Raw genomic sequence first — 22,961 nt, 5'->3', positions numbered from 1 at the left:
AGATTAATTCTAAAAAATATACTTTTTCTTTGAAAACAATATAAAAGGGGTAAATATGCCATTTGAAAATTAAAGAATAAAAAATGGGAGTGTATATAAAAGTTGAAGGTGAGCATAGCTAGAGCCTTTTTTAACGATACAATACAAAGCATGTTGGGCCTTAAGTGATTGGGTCAACTACAAACAGTCGTACCCGTTATGATGGCGTATTTTGATATTGTTTATTTATTGTTATTTTTATAGTAGAGGTGTTGTTCCTCTTCGCAGTGCTTCAGAGAGTGAGAAGCAAGAGAAAGAAACAGTGATGGAGGCAGAGGAGGAGCAACAACGCCGTTTAAAGATTGAAGAGGCCCTTGAAATCCAATCCCTCAGACGCATCATTAGCGCTTACCTCAAGTAATTCTTCATTTCTTCTAATTGTTTTTCTTCAATTGTTTTTACTTTTCAAATCACCGTTCAACAATCTAAGCCAAAATGAAGTGTGTTTTTACTTTTCTTCTTGTCATTTCATGATGCTCAGATTCCCGAGCTAGTTCAAGTGTTCCAAGAAAAAATGAATGCTTTTAACTTTTATTTATAGTTCACTGTTTTTTTTTTTTACTTTCCTTTTTATCTTATTTTGGTTTCAAGAGAAAAAGTGTAACAATTTCGCTAATACAAGAAACTGTTTGTTTTGATTTATGTGGCAAAGGTACTTTTTTATTTATTTGATTTTATGAATAATAGAACTGAGAGCGTGATGCAGGTATCTGGTTTTGGGTTTCTAGATGGAAATGACGTTTTTTATGTTTCACTAATTATTTCGAATATGAAAAATTTAAATTTTATCGTTGTATTATTTAATTTGTTATTTTTTTTCTTCTGTCTGTTACTGCTAATGTTATTTCATCAAATTAAAGTAGCGGTTCATGGTCGAAATTCAAAAGCTCTCAGCCACGTGTGTGTAAAACCACAAGAATATTGTTGAATTCTTTAGCTGTATGTGTAAATATTGTTGTATTTTGTTTTTGTATGAAATTTTACAGTGATTTTACATGTCATATTTTGTTTTTATCATTCGATTATTTACAAAAAAACATGTCCCTAGTAACACTGTAGTCTAATCTTTTGCTTGTTTGTTCCGATGCAGCTATCCTGATGCTGCAGAGGAGGACATTAGAAGATATGAAAGGTCTTACAGAAAGCTTCCACCGGCCCATAAGGTATTTTTGTCCTCTACTTTTGCTTGATATTCTGGTAGTGCTACGTCGTTAACTTGATGTTTGACTGTTCAGTTTCTGGTTCTTTGTTTCCTTTTTCTGGCACTATCAGTCTTGTTCGGAATTGCTATGATGTGGCATAAATAGAATAGGACTAAGCTTTTAAATTCTGGTCGCAGTTAAGTTGTGGTTTCCTGGAGGTCCTTGACAAAGTGGGAAATTGCAGACAAATAAATGCACCTACAATTTTGAACATAGAGAGTCCAAAGAACTTAAACGTAATGGCCAAAATTGGGGTTTTAGACCTTGTTTTTAAACCTTTAGTAAGATAAGACTTAGGCGGGTTCTTTATGTGATTTTAGAAGTTTCGACTCACTAATCTATGCCAATCTTTATGAAAAAACCTTGTTACTCAGATCATTGAGAGATGTCAAACTCCAATTTTTATTGGAGAATAGTAATAAAACTAGAGCTTCTAAGGAATTACATATTTTATTGTCCTAGAGAATAGCGATATTTCCTTGGGATTACACTGTTATTTCTGGCTTATATCTTCCTAAGCTTGAGCAAGATGGGTACACTTTGGTCAATTCAGACTGTATGGATTGATATTTTGTCTGATAGTCATTATTGAAAATAATGCAGAAGAAAAACATGACAAACACTTAATGGATCGCTTGGATCGGCTGCCACTTGGTTTTGATTCTGTCCAAATTTCAATGTTGATTGTTATTGAATCCTGCTGTAAAGAGATGGGTTGAAGCCTGATTTCCTGTCATGAAAATAGAGATAATACAGAAAGAATTGTGTGAATGATCCTATCTAAAACTGCATAATTTTATTCTTTATCCAGGATTTATTATAGAAGTTATTAACTCCTAATCTAGCTTCTAAATTAGAGCACTGATGGACTGTACGGTGTCTAACAATCTGATGCACACAGTTTCCACAGTTCTTTAGTTGTTTTCTTGTAATTTCTTCATGAAATTTCCGTTCATTTTTATATTCCCTTCTGTACTGAACCCTATTTTGTGTTTATAGGCTTTGTTACCCCACTATCCTGAAAAGTTTCAAAGATTACGCAGGTATATTTAACTTCTTTTCACTGCTTTATAATTTTTCTCTCTTTTGTTTGTCTTGTAAAGAAAAAGTTGTCAAGAATTCTGAAGTTGATCCTGATGATGCTTTATTTCTGGAGCAAGAAAAGGAATTTCTGGAATTATTTTAGTTGAGATCAAATAAGGAAAGAATGATGTTTTAATCTATGTATTCATTGTTATAACTCAACAGTAATGCTTTTCTCTATTTCCACGGGGCAAAACTCAGATGCAATTCTTTAGGTACTTTTAGCTCTATACATCACACACAGTTATTAAATATCAACTTTTATAAAAACTAAACATCTTTCTTAGAATGGTACTTTTGTTCATCTCGTATAGTTGTTCAAATTTGTAATTTAACATGTTTTTGAAAGAGTTTGGAGAAGTTTATAAGAAACATAATTGAACCCTCCTTCTGTGTTTTGTTGTGTTTTTACCCAATCTGATAACTTAGATGTAATCAAGGAAATATCAATATGATATATAAATAATTAATTAGAAGAGGTGCTGTAGTTTGTGTTTAACCAAAACTCAGCCCAAGGCAGCCAACTTGGCCACTGTTTGGGGTGAGCATCTGTCATGAATCTTAAATAGGTCTCTAGGCAACAATTCACAGCTTTAGTTTGGCCATCCAATTGTGGGTGATAGGTTGTGCTGTAGTTCAATTTAGTACCTGCATGTTTGAAAATTTGTCTCCAAAAGTGGTTGAGAAAAAGCTGGTCTCTGTTTGAAACAATGGATGAAGGAAATCCGTGTAATCTAACAACTTCATTTACAAAAATCTGAGCCACTTGTACAATAGAATAAGGGTGAGATATTGCTTGTTGTGGCAAGTGTGATTAGGGTTATACTTCTCATCACTTCTAAAGCATAAGCCCTTTTTGATTTTGTCCTGCATTTCGTCATTTGTCAAACATCGAAAGGAAGATCCTCTATTTTGTTGTGGCCCTTGGCTTTTGCCCATCACCTTGTGACCCCCTCCTGCTTCTTCTTTTCCTTTCTCTGTAACCGCCAGTTGCGGGATTCCCTCCCTTGAAAATCGAAGTCATCCAATTGAATTTAGATGTTGTCACGTTCTTATGTTCCCATGGGCCTTTGCCTTTAGATAGGACTAGAATTTTATCCTCAACCATTTTGGATGTCATCATCAAATCAACTAAATTGGAAGGTTTAAACAATCTGACTTCAACCTTGATCTCATCTTTCAACCCATTCAAAAATATCTCTATTAGAGTATTAGAATAAAATACTATATTTTGTACAACTGTATGTTTTATACTGTAATATGTTTAGATCTGTTTACAGCTGTAATGGTGTGGTTACAAAACCACTTACTTATAAATACTCTAAGTTTACATGATACAAGTTAGTTTTCATTCTCAATAAAATCATTTTGTTTAGTTCTCTTCTTCTCTCTTCTGTTCTCGTTATCTAAGATGGTATCAAGCCTGAGTGGGGAAGTATCTGATAACATTGGCAGTATTGCCTCTCCAAAGAGCAATCACACCCTCATCCTTCATGGTTGGAGCAAAACAATCACCAATTCCCTTGTATGGTTCAGATAACCGACCACTTTTGATCATCTCATCCTGATTTTGAATGAGCAATTTTACTCTCTCAATTGGAGCAGCAGTTGTCTTTGATACAGTAGCAGATACTCCGCCTATTAGAAAATCCACCATAAAAGCACCTGGTCCTTTCTCTGCTGGAGCATGTGAAGTAATTGGAGATACAAATGACAAGGCAGCTAACCCAGAAGTGTGCAGTCCTCCATTGAGGTTAATACCAGTTGCAGAATAATTCCCGGAGTGGAAGTTGGGGCTAAGCCTGGAGACAAGGTAAGATTGTCCAGCTAGCTTCTGAACAACTGATGGATGCTCCAGTCCATCAGCCATGATTGCAATCTAGGTAGCAGCTTGAAGAGAGGGTACGTGAGAGAATGGAAGAGACGAAGATTGAGTTGAGACTATAAATGGAGCACATAACCAACTGCATTAGGGTTTTACATAATGAAGGATATGCCCTTCACTATTTTCCTTTTGTCTTGGACCATTTTCTTTCGGCCGAAAAAACTGAGAATTGTAAAATTAAACAAGTTCAATCTGACTGGTGTAGTGAGTTTCATCCTTTCACCAATTATTTAGCTTATCATGGTATTGTTCATAGACTCATATGTCCTCATACTCATCATCAAAATGGTGTCATTGAACGCAAACATAGACACATTGTTGAGTTAGGTCTTACCTTATTACATCAAGCATCTCTTCCTTTGCATTTTTGGGATTATGCCTTTACTACCCACTATATCTTATTACATCAATCATCAAGCATATCTTATCAATAGATTACCCACTATATCTTTTCAGTTTGCTGTTCCTTTTTCTGTCTTTTTTCATAAAAATCCAGATTATCATTTTCTTAAAACTTTTGGCTGCTCATGTTTTCCTCTGTTACGACTTTATAAAAGTCACAAACTTGACTTCAAATCTGAAGAGTGTCTGTTTCTTGGTTATTCACATCTTCACAAGGGATACAAGTGTCTGGCTTCTAGTGGGCACATCTTTATCTCTAAAGATGTTTTATTTGATGAATTTATTCTGAGTTGTTTCCTCAGTCTCCTAATTCTATTAAAGATATCAATCAGTATTTTATACTACAGCCTAACTTGTCACCACCCGAATCTTCTGTTTCTCCTGTTGTGGCTTCTTCGATTCAGGTTTCTGCTGACAGAACCTCCCCATTCAGCTCAAGTATCTCTTTGGAGGCTGAATCTGTTTCTTCTCCTGAGACAATCCTGGTTCTGATTTTGTTCCTGCACTCTGTAAAAACATTCATCCTATGCAAACCCGATCTAAAACAGCTGCCCATCAACACCAAATTCATCCTTCTCTGTTGCTGATGCAGACCACCACAAACAAATAATATAAAGATAGAAAAAAACTAGGTAAAGGTGGAATGGATACGGTAATAGTATTATTTATCGCTGAAATCGGCAAAAAAGAAGATGTACTAGAAAGGATACGCCTTTCTAATACCCCAGAGCACTGCTCCTTACAGAGTAGCGTAACAACTACTCGGTCCAACCATAACACGTTCCTCCTCCTCCCCTCTACTCTCGTACCTCCTTAATAAAAGGGATTCTATTCTCTCTCTATAACTAATTCCTTTTGCCAGCTCATTTTTTTCCTTTTCTTTTGTAAACAATCCACTCTTTGGGCTTTGTGGCTGCTTCTTGGACAATCCTTTCTTCCGGCCCAATGCTTACTACTCGATCCCCATCATTGCCCCCTCCATTAATAGTAATCTTGTCCTCAAGATTCAAATGAGGAAATTGGCTACGTATGACCACAACATCTTCCCAAGTGGCTTCTTCAATTGGTTTTGCAGCCCACTGTATCAACCACTGTTTTACTTGTTCACCCTTTTTAACCACTACTCGCGAAGCCAACACTGTGATTGGAACCCATGTGTCAACACAATCCCCTCCCAAGCCTGTAGGTAATTCAGACTGCACTTGGCAGTTTCCTATCGCCTTTTTTAGCAAAGACACATGAAACACAGGGTGAATTCTAGCTGTCTCCAGTAACTTCAAGCGGTAAGCTACAATTCCCACACGACCAATGATTTCAAAAGGCCCATAATACCTTGCAGACAATTTGGCATTAATTCTGGATAGGACAAATTTTTGTCTGAGGTCTCAATTTCAAAAACACCCAATCTCCTATGTCGAAATTGCGTTCTTTCCTTTTAAGGTCAGCCTGATTTTTCATACGCTCCTGGGCCCTCTGTAAATGGTGTTTGAGCTGTTTCAAAGCCTCATCTCTGTCTAAAATCTCCCGTTGAACAACTTCCACTCGTATTTCCCCTTGAGATCCCCGTATTAACGATGGGGGCTTCCTGCCATACACCACTTCAAAAGGAGTGGTTTGTGTGGACTCATGGAATGTAGTATTGTACCAATACTCCGCCCAAGGTAGCCAATGACACCATTCTTTAGGTTGATCAGTCACAAAACAACGCAGGTATGTCTCGAGGCAGCGATTGATGACTTCCGTTTGACCATCCGATTGTGGGTGATAAGCTGTTCCCATGTTTAGAGTCGTGCCCTGCAACCTGAAAAACTCTTTCCAGAATTGACTCATAAAAATGGGATCTCTGTCGCTCACAATTGAGATAGGAACACCGTGTAACCTCACTATTTCTTTCACAAACACCTCAGCCAAAGTTTTTGCAGTATAAGGGTGTTTTAACGGAAGAAAATGAGCATATTTAGATAGTCTGTCCACTATGACAAATATAGCTTCATACCCTTTAAATTTTGGCAGCCCCGTGATGAAATTCATCGAAATATCATCCCAGCCCCATGATGAAATATCATCGAAATTTCATGCCTCTCCAGTACAAATTAGCTGCCATCCTTCGGTATGTTCTATAATACCCCGAATGTCCGCCTTGAGGGGTTGAATGGTATTCTTCCAACAACTTTGGGATCCAAGCAGAATTTTCGGAAAGCACCAATCTGCCCTTGTAGAAAAGAGCCCCTTGTCTATACTCAAATCCCGCCGCCTCTCTTTCTCCCCTATTGATCTGGTCGATAACTTCCTTAAGCTTAATATCATTATGGACTTCCGAAAGGACAATATGGCAATCCAACCACATTGGAAAATGTGTTAATACTCGCAATTCTCCCTCGTCTATCTTCCGAGATAAAGCATCCGCCCCTTTGTTTTCACTTCCCGGTTTATAAACAATGTCAAATTGTATCCTAACAACTTCGCCATCCAATTTTGTTGACTACCTGTGATGACCTTTTGCTGCAATAATTGTTTTAAACTTTTATGATCTGTAGTGACCAAAAATTTTCTGCCCAACAAGTAAGGACGCCAATGATTTATAGCCAAAGCAATTGCCATCAACTCTTTCTCATAAGCTGATTTGCTCAAATTTCTTGTTCCCAAAGCCTTGCTGAAAAAAGCTATTGGGTGTTTATTTTGCATGAGTATGGCTCTGATCCCCAACCCCGATGCATCACACTCCACCACGAATTCTTCTTCAAAGTTAGGCAAGGCCAATAGCGGAGCTGAGGTTACCCTCTTCTTGAGTTCTTCAAAAGCTATTTGGGCCTCCGCGGTCCACTTAAAAGCATCCTTTTTTGTAAGGTCTGTTAAAGGTTTCGCCACCTTCCCATAATCTTGAATAAATTTCCTATAATATCCAGTCAGCCCAAGGAACCCCCTAACTCCTTTAACACTCTTAGGAACCGGCCAATCAACAACTCCCTGCACCTTTCTTGGATCGACTGCCACTCATTCTCCAGAGACAATATGGCCAAGGTATTCCACACATCTTTGAGCAAACCAACATTTTTTCTGATTTGCAAAAAACGTATGTTGCTCCAACACCGACAACACCTCTTGTAAGTGTTTCAAGTGATCAATCCAGTTTGGACTATAGACTAAAATATCGTCAAAAAAGACCAACACATATCGTCTAAGCTTCCCCCGGAACACCTCATTCATCAAAGCCTGAAATGTCGATGGGGCATTCATTAGGCCAAAAGGCATTACAAGATACTCATAATGTCCTTCATGGGTCCCAAAACCGGTCTTGTGGATATCCTCTTCTCGCATCTGCACTTGATAGTACCCCGATTTCAAGTCTAATTTCGTAAAAAATTTGGCCCCATGGAGCTCATCCAATAATTCTTCTATCACTGGAATTGGGAATTTATCAGGTATAGTTGCTTTATTCAATGCCCTATAATCAACACACATGCGCCAAGATTGATCCTTCTTGCGAACAAGAATGACCGGGCTGGAAAAAGCACTATTGCTATGCCTTATAACTCCATTATCCAATAAATCCTTGACCTGCCTTTCTATCTCATCCTTCTGGTAGTGTGCATAACGATAAGGACGAACATTCACTGGACCCTGTCCTTGAAACAAGTTTATACAATGTGACTTGGCGCGTATGGGTGGAAGCCCCTTTTTCTCTTGGAACACTTGCGCAAATATATCCAAGATGGCATCGATTTCTTCTCGCTGTTGATCATTAAGATGGCTTAATCGATCTTCTTCTTCCTTTGGGCGACGAATATCAAGGCGCATCATAAGCCCATCCACCTGCCTTGAATTGCTACCAACCAAGCCATGCAGTGCTGTTTGAGATGTCCAATGTTCCCCAATTCCGCGTAGAAGTACTACAGTACCTTGAACATTTATTTTCATGGTCTGTAGCTTCCAATCCACCACCATTTCTCCTAGAGAAGTCAACCACGCAATCCCCAACACCATATCAACGTCTTGTAGATCAAATGAAAAAGCATCCAAGACACACTGCAACCTACCCAACTCCATTGGGAGATTACGACATATGCCGCTTGTGTCAGCACGATGGCCGTCGCCCATCAAAATGCGCATGCTAGGCGTGGGCTCCTTCTTCCACCCCATTGACTCCACTAATTTTCTTGAGATAAAGTTGTGTGTTGCGCCGCTATCCACCAAAACGCAGACTCGAATCCCGTGAATCCTTCCCTCGAGTTTCATGGTTTGTGGTTGTTCCCCCTACCGCTGCGAAAGGCATTGTAAACTGAGGGTACTGCATTCACCATCGTACGGGTCTGCGGCAGCATCTTTGCCCTTCTGCAACTCTGGGTCATCCTCACTATCGTCCAACTCATCTGCTAACATAATCTTTAGATGTTTGTCAGGGCAAATATGTTGTGGACTGTACACACCGCTGCACTTAAAACACAAGCCTTTTTGTCTTCGTTCTAACAAGTCCCCATAGGATAAATGCTTGACCCCTCTATCGCGTGGGCCATTCTTGGGTCGGTCAAACGTTTCGTTTTTTGAGTTGGGCCCATGTCCACTTATATCTCCAACGGACCCATAATGCTTGACACCTCTATCACTGGTGTGTGAAGGTTTGTTAGGAAATGTGAAATTAGACCTCATAGTGGCGTGGGACCCACCACGTGAGGCAATTCTCCCATGTGTAGGGTTTACATTGTCCTTTCCCTGCAATTCTGCTTCCACCGCCCTCGTTACATTCATGAGACGAGCCCTCGACAACGTGCCCAAAGCATGTAAACTGCGTACCTTCCTCCTTATGTCTTCCTTTAATCCATGCAGAAAATAGGCAAAATATTGTTGTTCAGGAATTTTGGGTATTTGAGCTGTCAAGAATTCAAAATCCTGAATATATTGTTCAACGTCATTTGTTTGTCGTAATGCCGTGAGCTGGTCATAAGCATTCCCTTCACCTAATCCGCCATATCTATCCAACAAGGCTTGTTTGAATTGATCCCACGATAAATCTTCTTCCTCATTTATCAATGAATTAAAGAAGTGGATGGTTCCTCCCTCCAGACATAGTTGCGCCAAATGGATGCGAACTTCATCGGTAGTCTCTTGCACTTGAAAGTAAACTTCCGCTCTAGTTATCCACCCCGCAGGATCCTCTCCCATGAACATGGGAAGTTCCACTTTCTTGACAGATTGTCGAAATTCATCCAGTGAAGCACCCTGTAACTTCTTTGGGCCTCGACCCCCGCTAACCATTGTGTGCGTCAATGATTTGGTTCCACCGTCTGGGGTTTTGTCCATCTTCGGGATAAGGTTCCCCGAATTCTCGCTGTCAGTTCGCCATGACCCACCCACATTTTTGGAAAGGATTTCCAACAACCTTGACTGATTGTCAGCGTTCTCTGCCCGTAAAGTCTCCATTGCCTTGTGATTCTCGAGCGCCTGAAGACGCATAGCATCCATGGAATATTTCAGGTTGGTCATTTCTTTTTCCAACATATCTAAACGTGAATCCATGGCTATTCCCGTTTCCGGTGGCTCCGACGTTGAATCGCTGTCGTCTACGGTCTGTTTCTTGCCGGTCTTCTTCCTCGGGGGCATCCACAGGGCAGGTCGGACCACTGATGCAGACCGCCACAAACAAATAATATAAAGATAGAAAAAAACTAGGTAAAGGTGGAATGGATACGGTAATAGTATTATTTATCGCTGAAATCGGCAAAAAAGAAGATGTACTAGAAAGGATACGTCTTTCTAATACCCCAGAGCACTGCTCCTTACAGAGTAGTGTAACAACTACTCGGTCCAACCATAACACGTTCCTCCTTCTCCCCTCTACTCTCGTACCTCCTTAATAAAAGGGATTCTATTCTCTCTCTATAACTAATTCCTTTTGCCAGCTCATTTTTTTCCTTTTATTTTGTAAACAATCCACTCTTTGGGCTTTGTGGCTGCTTCTTGGACAATTCTTTCTTCCGGCCCAATGCTTACTACTCGATCCCCATCAGTTGCTTTCTCATTCTGAGCCCAAGACAGTTAAACAAGCTCTTAGTGATGCTAATTGGACAGCAACAATGTAGTGTGAGTATGAAGCTTTACTCAAACAGAAAACATGGGATCTGGTTTCTCTCCCTCCTGGCAGAAAAATTATTGGCTGTAAATGGGTGTTTAGAGTAAAGGAAAATGCTGATGGCTCCATCAATAAATATAAAGCCCGTCTTGTTGCTAAAGGGTTTCATCAAATTCATGGGTTTGATTTTCATGAAACCTTTTTTCCAATCAGTAAACTGGTTACTATACGTGTTATTCTCACAGTTGCTCGTAGGTGGAAATTGTTCCATCTTGATGTTAATAATGCCTTTCTCAATGGGATCTTAGATGAAACCGTTTACATGCAACAACCACCAGGATTTGAGGCGTCTGATAAATCCTTAGTTTTCAAACTGAATAAGGCTGTTTATGGCCTAAAGCAAGCTCCAAGACAATGGTTTACACGGCTGCAACATACTCTCCAACAATTGGGTTTTGTCTCTAGCTCTTGTGACACATCTCTGTTCATTTATTAGAATAAATCTAATGTTATCTATCTTCTGGTGTATGTTGATGGCATTCTTGTCACTGGCAGCTCTCTAAGTCTGATTCAAACTATCATTGCTAAACTTCATGCAAACTTTTCTCTGAAACAGCTTGGTCAGTTAGATTACTTTCTTGGTCTTGAGGTCAAACATTTAATGGATGACTCTATTCTCATGACTCAAACCAAATATATTTGTGATTTACTTCATAAAATAAACATGGCAGAAGCTCATCCCATCTCTTCTCCTATGGTATCCAAATGTAAATTGTCTAAACAAGGTGCAGATTTATTCTCCGACCCAACTCTGTATAGGTCTATTGTTGGAGCTCTCCAATATGCTACTCTCACTAGACTAGAAATTGCCTTTGATGTCAATAAAGTGTGTCAATTCATGGCTATCCCTTTAGATTCTCATTGGGTTGTAGTAAAGCGTATCCTGAGGTATCTTAAAGGCACTCTGATTGATGGTCTTCATTTTCAACCTGTTGTGCTGTCTCATCCAGTTCCCTTAACAACATTCTGTGATGCTGATTGGGCTTCGGATGTGGATGACAGAAGGTCTACATCTGGAATAGCTATATTTTTGGGTCCAAATTTGATTTCATGGTGGTCTCGCAAGCAACAAGTTATTGCTCGATCCATTATTGAAGCTGAGTTCAGAAGCTTGGCTCAAACATCTGCTGAACTCACATGGATAACTCGATTACTTACTGAACTCAAAGTTTCTTTTCAGACACCTCAACTATTATGTGACAATCAGAGTGCAGTGGCTATAGCACACAATCCTGTTTTTCACAATCGTACTAAACACTTGGCTATTGATGTTTTCTTTGTCCGAGAGAAGATTTTGGCTCAACAATTGACTGTCTCATATGTTCCAGCTCTTGATCAGTGGGTTGATGTGTTCACCAAGGCCCTATCATCTACCCGCTTTGCTGTTCTTCGCACCAAACTTAATGTGAAGCATTTTTCTGCTGAAAAATCTTCAACTTAAGTTTGAAGGGGCTATTAGAGTATTAGAATAAAATACTATATTTTGTACAGCTGTATGTTTTATACTGTAATATGTTTATATCTGTTGACAGCTGTAATGGTGTGGTTACAAAACCGCTTACTTATAAATACTCTAAGTGTACATGATACAAGTTCGTTTTCATTCCCAATAAAATCATTTTGTTCAGTTCTCTTCTTCTCTCTTCTGTTCTGGTTATCTAAGAATCCCAATGAGATAACTTGATCCATGCCTTTTAGTAAACCTGCATATTGTTCAAAATGGACCACATAATCTTCAACATTCCCAGTCTGTTTTAATGCCGACAAAACTTCAAAAGAATTCCTTAACATATCTGGTTGAAAACGTTGGACCACACCATCTTGAAAGACTCCCAAGTGGGAAATGGGTTGCAAGATCCCCACCATTCATAACAATTTAACTCATTTCCTTGCAAAGCCACCAATACTGCTTGCATCCTTTCATTTCCAGAAACTTCTTGCAGGCGGAAATACCTATCCAGCGTATTAGTCTAACAAAAACTGTCCTCTCCAGCAAATATTGGGATATCCAACTTGCACCACTTTGAGGGGCCATAAACCCTGCTATCTTGATCTTCCCCTGATTTTTGTGCTGAAAAATTATGATTAGAAGACCTCGAGGTGGGGTTGCAGGTGATCTTTTCCACCATGCCTGATAAACTGCTTATCAAATTCTCCATTCTTTGAAGAGAGTTATTCATTCTCTGCTTTTAACCGCTCACTTCTATCTTCTTGAAACATGCAATCCAAGCTTTCGAATTAGGACTCCATTCTGGTGTTAACCATGCACATTTACACAGATACCCCAGGGCAAGAAAGGCTCTTGATACCAATTGTGAGGGTTATCCAGAACACGGAAGATACAAGACCAATTTTTGTATAGCTTTATTTGAACACAACAATTCTTACCAATGTGGTAGGAACTACAAAATTACACAGTACAATATTCCAGGTCTTTCGAGAGGACCGGACCCCAACTCTCCTAACTCCCCTTTTCCTCTAACAAAACTCCTAACCTATTACACACTCCCCCTGACCATATATATATATATATATATATATGTATGTATGTATATATATATGTATATATATATATGTATGTATATATATATATATATATGTATATATATATATATATATATATATATATATATATATATATATATATATATAATAGCCCTTTCTAACCCGTTACAACCCTGGAGGTTATAACTACCTCCTTTTCTGTTTCTCCTAGAATACCCTTTACCACTGAACCTATCAGTAAATTAACTAGTTGTGTTTCTCTTATTTCTTCTCTCATAAACTTTCTTAAGGGGGGCCGTATCTTAACGATATTTTTCTATTTCTTCTTAGAACTGCTTATCTTTTCCAATATACATTGCTAAAGATTAGGATTCTTTTACCATGTTAAGCTTTGATATCCGTGGTACGTTTTTTTGTTAAATGTGTAAGTTTTCTTAAAAACTATTACCATTTAAATATCCTCTTAATAAAGAGCTCAATTGGAATAAAATTATGTTCTTGTTCAGAGGAAAATTGGAATTTTAGCTAGCACAATCCAAACTTCGGTGATAGTTGGAAATATATTCTTTGTTCTCAATTCATCCTTTCGTTGAGCTATAAAATGATTACCTGAATATGAAATGAATGCATATGGATGTCATAGCATGTTCCAGTAGTTAATAATGGATAATTAGATTTTATTCAGTAATGGAAACAGATATGACTGGATATTGAATGTGAAGTTTGTAGTCTAAGAAGATTTTGGTTGTGTTTCCCATTGGTGCAGGTGTATCTCTATGAATTCCCATTTCATATTTGGCATGCTTCAGGTCAGAATTTACTCTGTTGGTGGCTAATTCATTTTGTGTTATGGACAAATTTCATATTGTTAAAATGAACATTGTAGGTATTTGAACCTCCACTTGACATGAGCCAGGACATAGAATTTAGTGAAGATCCACATCCCGAATCTGCCATAAAAGATCATTTAGTTTCTGATGGGATTAATGCTTGCTCATGTGAGTCAGCCCCTTTGAGAATAACATGTTCTGTATCTGATCAACATTGTTGTGAGGAAGATAGCAATCATACATGCAGACCACAAGGATTGACGCCTCCAAATGAGGTTTCTGTAGCATTTGTGACTCCCTTATCCTTTTTGATTCAGTAGATAAGAATTATGACGTTTCATTGGTTCAATCATTATTTTCTTTTTTTCATTTAGAAATTTGACTCTGTAGATAACAACAGGAGGTGGACATTGAGAGTCGTCACCAGTCAAATACTGGGAGCCTCTCTCCGGGCTTGATAAATACTAAAGAAACTACTGAATATTGCTGTGGAAGTTCTATTACTGATTCCAATGGCAATGTAATTCCTTGTCTGTTGTAATATTCTAAACTTTTTAATATTTAGAGTCACCAAGCTGGTCATAAGTTATGCAAATTCATTGTGATTAATTTATGTAAATGTTATAATTCTTGAAAACAATGAGAAGTATCGACACGTTTTAAGAGTAATTGAATAAACCCAAAAGTTCACTTTACTGCTTGTGACATCTTCCTGCACTTTAGCACCTATAATATATCAATTATTTATTTTAGTTGACACATCTCTTTTGTCCTGCTTCCTTCCCTTTTTCTCTCTCAGACATCCTCACAAAAAATCAAAGTGTATTCATAACAATTTAGTTGATGGCATTGTGATGTGTTACCTAGAGAAAGTAATAAATGTCCTTCAAATCTCATTGGATACTGTTCTGGATGGGCATTTGAGTTGTAAAGAAAGACATCTTTCTAAGTATCCTTTTAGTATATTGATTCTATGTCAAGTTCAAACCTTATGGCAATCTTTTGATTTTTACATCTTTTCTTTTTCTAATAGAATTAGCCTTCAATATATGCTAATGATTGTGTTTTGCAGTATTAGTGTTACTCTAGTACGCATCCATACTGATCTATAGCCATTTTTAACATTATCATTATTTCAGGTGCCAGTCACCTCCTCTCAGCAACAATGGTTGGAGCCACCTTTACGATTGAATGTTCCTTTAGTTGATGTAGATAAGGTATATTTATATTCTAACCATTATTCTTTTCTGTTGTCAATTTAGGACAATGGAAAGGTTTGGGTTTTAATAGGGTAGAGTTTTTGACCTACACAAGAAAATTAGAAATAATTTTATTGATAACTGTTGAGAATAAAGAAAATAGGGATTGAGATTAATCTTCCTTGTGTATAAACCACACATAGGGTAACCGAAAATAAAAGAGTAACCGAAAATAAAAAGATTAAATAGAAGATATTGTTTGATATTGTGGTTATCAATATCTAACAATATCTTAATAATATCAAACAATATCTAACACTCCCCCTCTAGCTGGAGCATACAAATCGTATGTGCCAAGCTTGTTACAAATATAATCAATTCTAGGCCCCGTAAAGACTTAGTAAAAATATCTGCTAACTGATCACTTTAGTTAACAAACTCGGTCTTGATGTCTCCAGACATAACCTTTTCCCGAACGAAATGACAATCAATCTCAATGTGTTTGGTCCTCTCATGAAAGACAGGATTAGAGCTAATATGAAGAGCAACCTGATTGTCACACACAAGTGTCATTTGAGTAACATCTCCAAATTGTAACTCTTGAAGCAATTGCTTGAGCCAAACAAGTTCACAGGCAGCTGAGGCCATAGCTCTATATTCTGCTTCAGCACTGGATCTTGCTACAACACTCTGTTTCTTACTTTTCCACGAGATCAAGTTACCACCAATGGAGACACAATACCCAAATGTAGATCTTCTATAAGGAGATCCTGCCCAATCAGCATCTGAATAGCAAACAACTCTTGTATGGTTATTAGAACCATATAACAATCCTTTTCCAGGAGATTTTTTAATATACTTCAAGATGCGAATGACTGCATTCCAATGATCTTCACATGGAGAATTAAGAAATTGGCTTACCACACTGACTGCTGCAAAGGAAATGTCAGGACGAATAACGGTAAGATAATTCAATTTCCCAACCAATCGTCTATACTGCTCAGGATCAGATATAGGCTTCCCCTGATTTGGTAGAAGTTTAGTATTGAGATCCATGGGTGTATCAACAGACTTTGAACTCATCACCCCAGTTTCCTCCAGAATATCCATGGCATACTTTCTCTGAGATATAACAATACCATCATTAGATTGTGCCATCTCAATACCCAAGAAATATCTGAGTTTTCCACGATCTTTGGTTTGAAAATGGTGACAGATATGTTGTTTCAACTGAGAGATGCCACGGTTGTTACTCCCTGTAAGAACGATGTCATCAACATATACTATCAAGTAAACACATCCAGCACTCGAGTGTTGATAAAAGACAAAATGATCTGCTTCACACCGAGTCATACCAAATTGCTGAACAACATTGCTAAACTTTCCAAACCAAGCCCTAGGAGATTGTTTTAGACCATATAGGGATTTGCGAAGACGACATACTATCCCAGAAGACTCCCCCTGAGTAACAATTCCAGGAGGTTGCTCCATATAGATTTCTTCTTGCAAATCACCATTGAGGAAAACATTTTTAACATGTAGTTGATAAAGAGGCCATTGTTGAAGAGCAGCCATGACGATAAATAAACGAACAGAAGCCATCTTTGCCATGGGGGAAAAAGTATCTCCATAATCCAACCCAAAAATTTGAGTATAACCTTTGGCCACAAGACAAACTTTGAGGCGATCAATAGTACCATCAGGTCCAACTTTGATAGCAAACACCCACCTGCAACCAACAACAGATTTCCCAGACGGCAACAGGACCAGTTCCCAAGTTCCACTGTTTTGAAGAGCACTTAATTCATCTGTCATGGCCTGACGCCAACCAGGATGGGCTAAAGCGTCACAGACATTTTTTGGAATGGTCACAGAAGAAAGAGAGGAAAGACATGTATAAAAAGTTAATGACAATCGATGATAACTCAAAGCAATATAATGGGGAGAGGGATTACGGGTAGAACGCATACCTTTTCGGAGGGCAATGGGAAGGTCAGACTCAGGTGTCAGAGCCGGAGGAGACAGAGTAGTTGGCACTGGAGTTGAGTCACATGGTGGTGGTTGTGATCGATGACGGCGACTATAAACCTGAAGAGGTGGTGGAGGAGCAGGTGACTGTGGAGCAGGAAACGAGGGTGAAGAAGACACAGTAAGAGGGTCACAAACAATAGGAACATTAAAGGTATTAGAAGAGCTGTCAGGATTGGATGGAGTCAAGAGGTGAAGATTGACTCTTAAAATAAAGGGAGAACTCATCAAAGGTGACATCTGCAGACACAAAATAACGGTTAAGAAAAGGAGAAAAACATTTATATCCTCTTTGTGTTCTTGTAAATCCTAAGAAAACACACTTATGTGATCTAGGAGAAAGCTTGTCAAGACTAGGACTAAAATTATGAACAAAACATGTAGACCCGAAAACTCTTAAAGGTAAGGGATGAAGAGGTTCATGAGAGAATAAAATGGAATGAGGTATGTTATTCTTTAAAACTGAAGAAGGCAAACGATTAATGAGATAACAGGTAGTAAGAATGGCATCACCCCAGAAATGTTCAGGAACCTCGCCATGAATTAAAAGAGTGCGAGTGGTTTCCATAAGATGTCTATTTTTACGTTCAGCTACACCATTTTGTTGCGGGGTATAAGCATAAGAAGTTTGATGCAGAATGCTGTGAGAAACCATAAATTGTTTGAAAGAATGAGAAAGATATTCACGGCCATTATCACTACGCAAAACTCTAATAGAAACACTGAACTGAGTTTTAATTTCATTAAAAAAAGATTGAAAGATATGAAATAATTTCGAACGATGTTTCATTAAAAATAACCAAGTGCATCTGGAATAATCATCAATGAAAGTAACAATGTATTGAAAACCTAAAGTAGACTTAACGCGGCTAGGACCCCAAATGTCAGAGTGAACCAAGGCAAAAGGGACGAAGCATCACGTGTGACACTACGAGGAAAAGAAGTACGAGTATGCTTGCCTAATTGACACGACTCACAATTCAAACGAGACAACTTGGACAAGGCAGGGACAAGTTGTTGTAACTTGGCAAGGCTTGGATGACCTAACTGAGCATGAATAAGAGAGGGAGACTCCATAACTGCACCAACGTGTGTGGAGGGACGGAGATGATAAAGACCATGAGATTCATATCATGTGCCAATCACCTGTTTCGAACTCCGGTCCTGTAAATAGACAAAATTGTTGGTAAAAGAAACAACACAATCAAGAGAACGAGTTAGGTGACTGATAGAAAACAGGTTAAAAGGAGACCCAGGGACATAAAGAACATTATCAATGGTTAAAAGAAGGAAAAAGTTTAACAGTGCCAACACCATGAGATGAGACTCTAGAACCATCAGCCAATGTAACAGAAGGTAAAGGAGTAGTAGAGGATAAAGAAGAGAACAAAGATTTGTTACCAGTAATATGATCAGTGGCTCCTGAATCAAAAACCCAAGGACCAGGAGAAGAAGATTGAGTCAGACCAACAAAAGATGTACCTGTGTGAGCAACAGATGCAGTGGAACTAGAAAACTGTTGATCCTGATACCATTTGAGAAATTTGTTGAACATAACAAGTATATCGGATGAAATAGAAGAGATTTCAGAACTGAAAGAGGCAGCGCAAGACGCCATGGAGGAACTGGAAGAGACGCGGCGTCAAATGGCGCGTGAGGGACGATCAAAACTGTATGGTCGCCGGTCGGAAATAACACTGGCGACGACGACTCGGCGGCGACGGTGGTGGCGGTTCCGACGGCAGCGACTCCGGTAGCGTCTTCGGCGACGACTCCGGCGGGCGGCGCCGACAGTGGCGCCGGCGGCTCCGGTGGCAGCAGCAGCAGTGGTGACAGAGGTGGAGGCAGCGATAGTGAAAAAAGAAAAACCTTAAGCTCTAGATACCATGCTGAGAATAAAGAAAATAGGGATTGAGATTAATCTCCCTTGTTATAAACCACACATAGGGTAATTTATTTATAATAGAGAGAGGTACAAGTAAAAGGAGTAATTGAAAATAAAAGGATTAAATAGAAGATATTGTTTGATATTGTGGTTATCAATATCTAACAATATCTTAATAATATCAAACAATATCTAACACTAACACCAACCAACTAATAAAATACTATTTATAACATTTTTTTTTTGGATGATTCAATGGAACATAATAGATGGTGGCTGGACAACACCAGGGAATTTATGGTATTGGAGTTAGATGAAATTTAGGTCATTTTGTGGAATGAATCTGTAGCGTTGCCTGAAATGAATCCAGATCTGGGAAGTTAGCAAAGCCTAAGAAACAGACAGGTTGAGAAAGAAAATGAACTTGTGTCACTTGCTGTAATAATTCATAAATCATTAATGCTGTTTAACTTAATCTTATGTAGTTTATTCTATGTATTTTTCAATTTTCCTTCATTGAGGGAATTCTGTGAAAGTTAGGCTTTTTTATGGTTTTGTTGCTTATATTTATTTATTTTTTTACTGTTTTACCTCAGGTACGATGTATTATAAGGAATATAGTTAGGGACTGGGCAGCAGAGGTACTGCATGTTGATTTATTGCTTTTTTTTTTTAATTTATTTTTTATTTTGGTTATCATGAAAAACTTGATTCATTATCCATTATATTAAAAGGGTAAAAAGGAACGTGATCAGTGCTACAACCCTATTCTTGAAGAGCTTAATATGCTATTTCCTAATCGCAGTAAGGAGAGGTAAAACATAACATTTTGATACTGGTAGAAATTTCTTGAGGTGCAGTTTTTTGGCACAATTTGTTTTTCACTAATAAGAATTTCTTAAACAGTCCACCTGCATGTTTAGTTCCTGGTGCTGGGCTTGGTCGGCTGGCCCTTGAGATTTCATGTTTAGGTGCGTATGTATTACCAGGTTTACATGGGAATTATGATTAGTATACTTATACTATAACTAATCATCATATTTTAATGCAGGATTTATCAGTCAGGGAAATGAATTTTCATACTACATGATGATATGCTCGAGTTTTATTCTTAACCAGTATGAACCAGAATTATCTATTTCATGTTGATCTTGTTAATGTCGGAGTATTTGCTTATTTGTGATGATTGCTGTTCTCTAATGTTCGGATCTTTTCTCTTTTTGTCCTCAAATCAATTTTTCTGCATGAAACATTAAGATCCCAAACTGCTGGTGAGTGGACAATTTGTCCTTGGATTCACAGCAATTGCAATTCATTATCAGACAGTGATCAACTTCGTCCTGTTTCAATACCAGATATTCATCCAGCCAGGTAACAGTAATATAAAATGATTCATGTGTCTTCGTCGAATAACTTAAAGGGATAGTTTTTTCATGATGTGGTATCATAACTTATTAGTATTGCATGTGATTTATACACAAGGGAGATTAATCTCAAACCCTATTTTCTCTATATTCAACAGATTCATTTGTTCTATTTCACCTAGCATCTCAATCTTTTGGGATAATTAGAATATAACATTGCAATTTTCTGTTGGTTAAAAGTGATAATCTTCTTTTAGACTCAAAAAGTAATATATGGTATAATATGCGAATGTATTGTAGAAATATTAAAACATCAATATATCTTCTGGTATGGTATATCACATCTTATAATCATAATATTCTTGAATCGTAGCAGTGCAGGAATTACTGAAGGCTTTTCCATGTGTGGAGGTGACTTTGTTGAAGTCTACAGTGATTCAAGCCAAGTTGGTAGGAGAAATTACCAACAGTCTTTTATATTTATAGTTTTTAATTATCAATAGTTTGTCAGCAGCTCTAAGAGAGCAAACATGAAAATATTATGGGTGTTCTGGTTAAATTCATATGTGTCTACCTATGCTTTGGATTATGGAACAAATGAACAATACAGACTTTGAATAATGGAGTGAATCTGAGATGATGAGATCTAATATATATTTTGAGCTTTTAGTAAAAATAAATGTAATTTGATATGGTCACTTATTAGTAGTCTATATACTTTAAACTTGGTGCTGTTTCAGTTAGGATTTGAGCAGAGGATAACTTGTTGCTGTCTGTAGATAGTATTAAAAAAGTTAATTGATCTTGCACAAACTGAGCTCAACATTATAGTTCTTACTTAACCATATATATTTAAATAATGTGGTGTATAACATGTTATGCCCAGTATAATAATTTCTAACTGAACTTAACATGACCAATGCAGGTGCATGGGATGCAGTTGTGACGTGTTTCTTTATTGATACAGCTCATAACATTATTGAGTACATTGAAATAATTTCAAAACTTTTGAAAGATGGGGGAGTGAGTTCCTGAATCAAAATCACCAAATAGATAATGATTTATCTATTGTCATTTATTTCACCTTTGTTCTTCATATTCAGATGATATTGATATCATATCATAACAGGTTTGGATAAACTTGGGACCTCTACTATATCACTTTGCTGATGTGTATGGACAGGAGGATGTATAATTCCTTTTCTTTTGACTTATTATATTAGTAGTAGTAATATAGCATTTTATGCTTGTTGCGTAATTTCTATTCTGAAACTTGTCTGTAGGAGATGTCCATTGAATTGAGTTTGGAAGATGTTAAGAGAGTCGCAGTAAGTTATGGACTTGAATTTGAGGTAAGTGTTTTTCGTTGGATAATACCCTCTAGTTATGCAAGGTTTGGATTATCTAAGTCATATTTGCATTTACCTGTTGTGTTGGTTTGTAGAAAGAAAGCACAATTGAGACAACTTACACCACAAATCCTAGATCAATGATGCAAGTAAGCTTCTAACTCTGCACAAATTCTCATCTTCTTTCGCATCTATGTTCTTAAATTCCTAACATGTCATAACTTTAGTTCCAAAAATTTCAAACTGCCTAAATCTGAGTTGGGAATAACTTTTAACATGTGAGTTCGATGTTTATGTGTGCAGAGACAGTTTCTGATGTGAATGATCTTGAGAAATCAAATTATATATATATATATATATATATATATATATATATATATATATATATATTAAGTTTGATTCTATAAAAATATGTTAATCATTAATTTGATCTTAATTAGTTATAATTTTCTTTGCAGAATCGCTATTTTGCTGCATTTTGGACAATGAGAAAAAAATCTGGAATAGGGCAGTCTGGTATATAGGGCAATTGCGTGTACTCTGAAAATGGAGGATGTAACTATAATTATCCTTTCTTTTATTTGATTGAGGTTTTATAATTTTCTTGAATGCATCAAACTCTGATAATTTATGTTTTGTTTTGATTAAAAATATGATGAATGTTTTTCATAACTATGAATATCAATTTTTGAATACTGAATATAATTTATATTTGGTTTGACATGAAATATACATCACATAATAATATACATAATAATATACAGTATTGGGTTAAATATGTTTTTGCTCTTTTAACTTTTAGAGAAAATTGAAATTAGTCCCTCTTGAAAATTTTGAACCAATTCTGTTTCTCAACTTTGTAAATACGTGAATTTAGTCCTTTTAACTAAATTTTATTAAATTTATTTGACGTTTCAAATACATTTTATTATAGTATTTTAGTTTGTTTTCACTTATTAACACGTTTGTTTCAATGTTAGTTGAAAAATACAATTGAAACATTAAATAAACTTATAAAAAGTTGGTTTAAAAGATTAAATTTATAGATTTATAAAGATAAGGA

At 37.3% G+C, this 22,961-nt stretch overlaps 2 protein-coding genes across 3 annotated transcripts; one reads left to right on the top strand and one right to left on the bottom strand.

Moving 5' to 3' along the window:
* The first annotated feature begins 230 nt into the window (after positions 1-230).
* On the top strand, positions 231-22,621 carry LOC114189158 (carnosine N-methyltransferase-like). 2 transcript variants are annotated; one of them, XM_028077863.1, is made up of 17 exons: positions 231-396; positions 1,130-1,202; positions 2,241-2,284; positions 14,010-14,052; positions 14,130-14,348; positions 15,213-15,290; positions 19,782-19,826; positions 19,920-19,999; positions 20,092-20,156; positions 20,237-20,303; positions 20,443-20,556; positions 20,926-20,999; positions 21,475-21,572; positions 21,679-21,738; positions 21,833-21,901; positions 21,994-22,047; positions 22,357-22,621. In XM_028077863.1, the coding sequence occupies exons 1-17, from the start codon at positions 305-307 to the stop codon at positions 22,420-22,422; spliced, it is 1,341 nt and encodes a 446-aa protein (XP_027933664.1). In that variant the 5' UTR covers positions 231-304; the 3' UTR covers positions 22,423-22,621. The 2 variants fall into 2 exon arrangements, with proteins under 2 accessions (XP_027933664.1, XP_027933665.1); XM_028077864.1 differs by lacking the exons at positions 21,833-21,901; positions 21,994-22,047; positions 22,357-22,621 and adding an exon at positions 14,474-14,593 and having other exon boundaries at positions 21,679-21,759.
* On the bottom strand, positions 3,527-4,425 carry LOC114189159 (ADP,ATP carrier protein 3, mitochondrial-like). Its single transcript, XM_028077865.1, has one exon. It carries the CDS (start codon positions 4,192-4,194, stop codon positions 3,742-3,744), a length of 453 nt encoding a protein of 150 aa, XP_027933666.1. The 5' UTR covers positions 4,195-4,425; the 3' UTR covers positions 3,527-3,741.
* Positions 22,622-22,961: the final 340 nt, after the last annotated feature.

The sequence above is a fragment of the Vigna unguiculata genome, chromosome 6 (genome assembly GCF_004118075.2).
Source record: "Vigna unguiculata cultivar IT97K-499-35 chromosome 6, ASM411807v1, whole genome shotgun sequence".
In the NCBI taxonomy this organism is placed as follows: domain Eukaryota; kingdom Viridiplantae; phylum Streptophyta; class Magnoliopsida; order Fabales; family Fabaceae; genus Vigna; species Vigna unguiculata.
This window is presented reverse-complemented; position numbering and strand designations above follow the sequence as displayed.